Here is a 5,329-nt window from a genome sequence, read left to right on the forward strand (position 1 = left end):
AAGTTTGGCTGTCGCGATGGGCTTGGATTCATGGTAGGAAAGGACAGGTATAAAATGCATCTGGCAGAGGCTGCTGACACAGTGGAAAAATCAAGCTGCAACAACCACCGGGCAGTAAATCAAGCTAATGCTGCTCAGCACAAGCTGGAGTCCACCGGTATTGGGGGAGTTGCCTGTGCCCAGCACGGTTGATTTGTCCCTCACTCTATGGTGGATTTTCAGAAAGGTGAAAGGCAAGCCACATCCACCATTCCACATTCACGAGTTAACCATGAGTCACTTGCAGACAAATGAACATGGACTACGCCCTTTGTGAGGCTTCCCGGCACAACATGGAAGGCATCACCAGGGCCGTCACCTTCTATGATATCAACTGTCAATACAACAAACACTTTCGGGTTTGGGTGGATCGAGGTCGATTTCTAGAAATGGCACCGCAACTAACCATCATTCCTGGAATTGGGTTGTGGCACGTTCATGGCCATCAGGACAGCTGCTATGTCCGATATGCATCTAACTTTATTGCAGGCATTGGTCGGATCGATGGAGAGATCATGGAGACGCTATGGGCACAGCTCAATCTGATTTCCCCTGCTGCTCAGGGAATGTCATCTCCGCACCAAAAGGAATGCCTTGATTATCAGATGAATGACTCCAATTTCATGCAAGATGATTCGCATGAAAGGACTCTATGCTGGAAATACAAGCTGGCGAGGAATGGCATCTCGGAAAGTGGAAGGCATTCGACAGACTCGATGAAGCAGCACCGGCACATTTGAAGACAGAATGGTTAGCCAGGGAGAGGATAGCTCAGTCAAGCAGATTGAATGATCCTTCAGCGGAGCCCCTTCAGTGACAAATTCCGTATTATACAGGCCAGCAGATTATGGGCCCATGTGTGTATATTCTCGATGATGACAGATGGGCCGGGAAACATATTATTTCTGATGGAGACAGGTGGGCCCATGTATGCCAATGATATATATATCCTTGATGTTGACGGATGGGCGGGACTATGATCATTCATGGAGATGTGTGGGCCCATCTGGTGGGTAATATGTAGAGTAGGATATTATTAGACAGCATGGGCTGAATGAGAGATGTTGTAAGGCCAAATATTGTGTATATAGACGTGGCGGGGGCCGATGGGGTTGTTTGTATATTACTATATATGGGTGGGCCAATGGGTAGGGGAATATTACATAGCTGGGTGGGCTGATGTGGGGTGTATTACATATACAGGTGGGCCGATGAAAGAGATATCAAATAGATGGTTGGGCCGAGGGTGCGATAAATATTTATTACATAGACAGGTGGGCCAACATAGGATGTATTACATAGACGGGTGGGCCGATGTGGGGGATAATACATAGATGGGTGGGCTGACGTGGGGGAATTGTACATAGATGGGTACATATATGGGTGAGCCTAGATATGTTTCATCAAGACATACAGCTGATGTAGCCACCAGCAAATCAAACATGTACACTATGAGTGCATATACCTACCATCGACCACCAAATCTAAACCCCTAAGCACGAAAACATGAATCGACCATGTGTGGCATTGACCAATAATTGAGGACTGAAGTGGAAAAACCCCAAACCGAGATTTACCAAGCCCCGAACCCTGAAATTGTGGACTGCCGGGTCTTGGGGGTCGGGGGTGGGCACTCGGGACTTGGGAAATTTGGGGAGATCAATAAAATTTGATTTACAACTGAGTTGATTGACAAACACATTGACTTACCCATTTTGAAATATATTTTTGTTGTCTCACATACCGAGTTCCGAGTTCCGGGACCCCCGAACCCTGAAACCCGGCAGTCCACAATTTCGGGGTTCGGGGCTTGGTAAAATGTGTATGGATATATGAAGGGTTGATTTAAACATTTTTAAAAGATGTCTCATATCAAATGTCAAGTCCCAAGTTTCGATTTCCGGGTTTCGGGAGTGCCGAGTCCCAAAGCCTGGAGTCCTGAAACCTGGAGTCCCAAAACCTGGAAATCAAAACTCAGGACTTGACATTTGATATGAGACATCTTTCAAAAAGGTTTAAATCAACCTTTCATATATCCATACACATTTTACCAACCCCCGAACCCTGAAATTGTGGACTGCTGGGTTTCAGGGTTTGGGGGTCTCGGAACTCGGAACTCGGTATGTAAGACAACAAAAATATCTTTCGGGGTTCAGGGGTTAGTGAAATGTTTATAGATATACATAGGTTAATTCAAACATGTCTGAAAAATTTCATTCATCTCAAATGTCAAATCCTGAGTTCCGGGTTTCGGGACTTGGCACCCGGCACCCGGCACTCAGGGTTCAGCACTGAAAATTTGACATTCGGGTGTTTTGGTGTGTGTGAGGAATGATAGCTAGATGAGAAGGGGTGAAAGGGGGAGAAAGGGTGAAGTGGGGTAAAACTCAAATAGACCTCTGGACGCGAGTATAGATTCGGCCCAAGGGGATTGCTACTGAGAATGATTCCTCTAAGTAAAAATATGGAGGGGAAACTTTTGAACTGGTAAGAGTAAGTGAGAATGGAAGAGTGCGTGACATTGCGCTTGAAGTGATGCGAGCGTGAGCGAGCCGCCGAAGGCGTGATACGATGTGCAACGGAACAGCCGAAAGTTGACGGGGCACGGAGATGCGAAGAAAAGCCGACGGTTTATATGAACGCATGACTAATGAATATGCAAAGGAGATGCAAAGCGACGATTGTGAGGGAAGAGAGTTCTGACTATGGATGCGATGAGCGATGTGTGGGCGATAGCGCGACCGTTAATACAGCGCACGATGTAGTCAGCCGAAGGTTTCTGACTTAGAGTCTGAGAGATGTGTGCAAACGGATGATAATTTTGATAGCGGGAAAAGAAGATACATGAAAAATCATAAGTCTAAGGTATATATGATAGCGTGCGTAGCGCTGTTCGGAGCCGAGAAGATAACGGTAATACGTATTAAGGGTCTATAATGCAAGTAACAAGATATACGCGATATCACCTTCGGGAATATAATCAGTCTAACGTGAATGAGATAAAATACGCACCAATGGACAAGCGGAGGACATGGATAGGACGGAGGAAGGACGCACGATGGAACCGACGAAAAGCGGATGTGAACCGAAGCGCGCGCATGAGCCACGGCCGTCGGCCAATGATAGGAAGGATGCGCGCCATGGTAGTGATAGCGCGTGCTGCAGTAGGACCTGAGGGATACTGCAAAAATAGCCTCTACGAGGCTACAAGGACTATAAGTCCTACATCAGGTTTCGGGTGATATCTAAATCACAACAGCTTTGAGTTCTGCCAAAGCGTGAAACTTGAAACCCAGTGTGCAACATGTTGATTTTTCATTTATATCACACAAATCATTGAGTTCCGAGTGCCAAGTGCTGAGACCTGAAGCCCGAGACCCGAAAATATTTACACAACATGTCCATTTTTCACTCACTGCACAAATCACCAAGTTTCAAGTGCCAAAGCGTGAAACTTGAAACCCAGTGTGCAACATGTTGATTTTTCATTTATATCACACAAATAACCAAGTGCCAAGTGCCAAGTGCCGAAGCCCGAAGCCTGAGACCCGAAAATATGTATATAACATTTCCATTTTTCACTTGTTGCACAAATCACTGAGTTTCAAGTGCCGAAACCTGAAACTCGAAACCTGGTGTGCAACATGTTCATTGTTCATTTACATTACACAGATCATCGAGTTCCGAGTGCCAAGGGCCAAAACCCGAAGCCCGAGACCCGAAAATATGTACACAACATGTCCATTTTTCACTTACTGCACAAATCACCGAGTTTCGAGTGCCAAAGCATGAAACTTGAAACCCAGTGTGCAACATGTCCATTTTTTATGTACATTACACAATTCATTGAGTTCCGAGGGCCGAGGGCCGAAAATATGTATGCAACATTTCCATTTTTCACTTGTTGCACAAATCACCGAGTTTCAAGTGCCGAAACTCGAAACCCAGTGTGCAACATGTTCATTGTTCATTTACATTACACAGATCATTGAGTGCCAAGGGCCGAATACTGAAATCCGAAGCCCGAAAACATGTATGCCACATGCCCATCTACTCATTGCACAAATCACCAAGTGTTGAGTGCCGAAACCCGAAACGTGGTACTTCAAATGGACATGAATTCTGTCTTTGTATGTATTATCCATTGGTGTAGGGTTGAAATAACTTGGGAATTGTATTTGTCAGTGCTCGGTAGTTGGTAGTTGGTAGTTGGTAGTTGGTGGTTGGTAGTCAATATAGGCAAATGATAATGAAAAATGAAAGTTGTTATTACACTTAACTTCCTTACCAAAGGTTGTAGTCTGAGTCTAGGGGAGTGTATTGGTAGTCTTTTCTTGTCCATCAGTTATCATTTAACCGAGATATAAGCTAAAGAAATCTGAAACATCGGCGATAATGAAAAATGAAAGTTATTATTATGTTTAAGTTCCTGAACAAAAGTTGTAGTCCGAGCCAAGGTGAGTGTATTGGTAGTTTTTTCTTGTCAATTGGTTATCTCGTTACTTGGTACTTGGTACAAGGGAATCAGTACTCGGACTTTAATGCTGGGTCAACTCATATTTTCACTATATCCCTTCTACCCACCCCCTACCCTCAGGGCAGTAGGCAGTATGGGTTCCTTGGGTAGTTTACGATCTATCCTACATATTTGTAATGATATTTTCGGCCTGAATCATATATAAATGTGACTTTGTATAAAAGATGTCTATTGTCACTCTCCACACATATGTCATTTTGCCTATCATTACATCAATCCTTCATGAATCTTTCTAGGCTTTTGAGCTATTATAATGGATGTATATGGGTGTTATTCCAGGTCTCTCATCACATCACAGGCTTGTTATGTTGGATATCTCGACATAATGTGCAAGTCTTGCTATTAATATTCATTCTTTTATCTTTACACTCACTTACTGCACACATGTATTTCATTTGTCATTATTGATGTTTCGGATTTCTTTAGCTTATATCTCGGTCACATGGTAACCAATGGATGAGAAAAGACTACAAATAAACTCACCTAGACTCGGACTACAACCTTCATTAAGCTGACTACTGATTCCCGGGTACAGAGTATCAAAACCAAATACTGAGTACCAATTACCATGTACCGAGTACTGCATAATGAGTAACAAGATAACCAATTGACAAGAAAAGACTACCACTACACTCACCTGGACTTGGACTACAACCTTCGGTAAGGAAGTTAAGCATAATAACAACTTTCATTTTTTCATTATTGCTGATGTTTTGCCGAATGACAAGGAAAGACTACCAAGACACTCACCTT

General features: G+C 43.8%; 1 protein-coding gene across 1 annotated transcript; it reads left to right on the plus strand.

The window, feature by feature from the left end:
* Nucleotides 1-15: 15 nt before the first annotated feature.
* Nucleotides 16-500, plus strand: F5147DRAFT_551289 (uncharacterized protein; the record flags this gene model as incomplete). The annotated part of the gene is made up of 2 exons (XM_041430408.1): nucleotides 16-187; nucleotides 277-500. Coding segments are annotated over 2 exons (396 nt in total), but the record flags the coding sequence as incomplete, so codon positions are not given.
* Between the last annotated feature and the right edge of the window lie 4,829 nt (nucleotides 501-5,329).

Source organism: Suillus discolor, assembly GCF_016758755.1.
Source record: "Suillus discolor strain FC423 chromosome Unknown F5147scaffold_38, whole genome shotgun sequence".
NCBI lineage: Eukaryota > Fungi > Basidiomycota > Agaricomycetes > Boletales > Suillaceae > Suillus > Suillus discolor.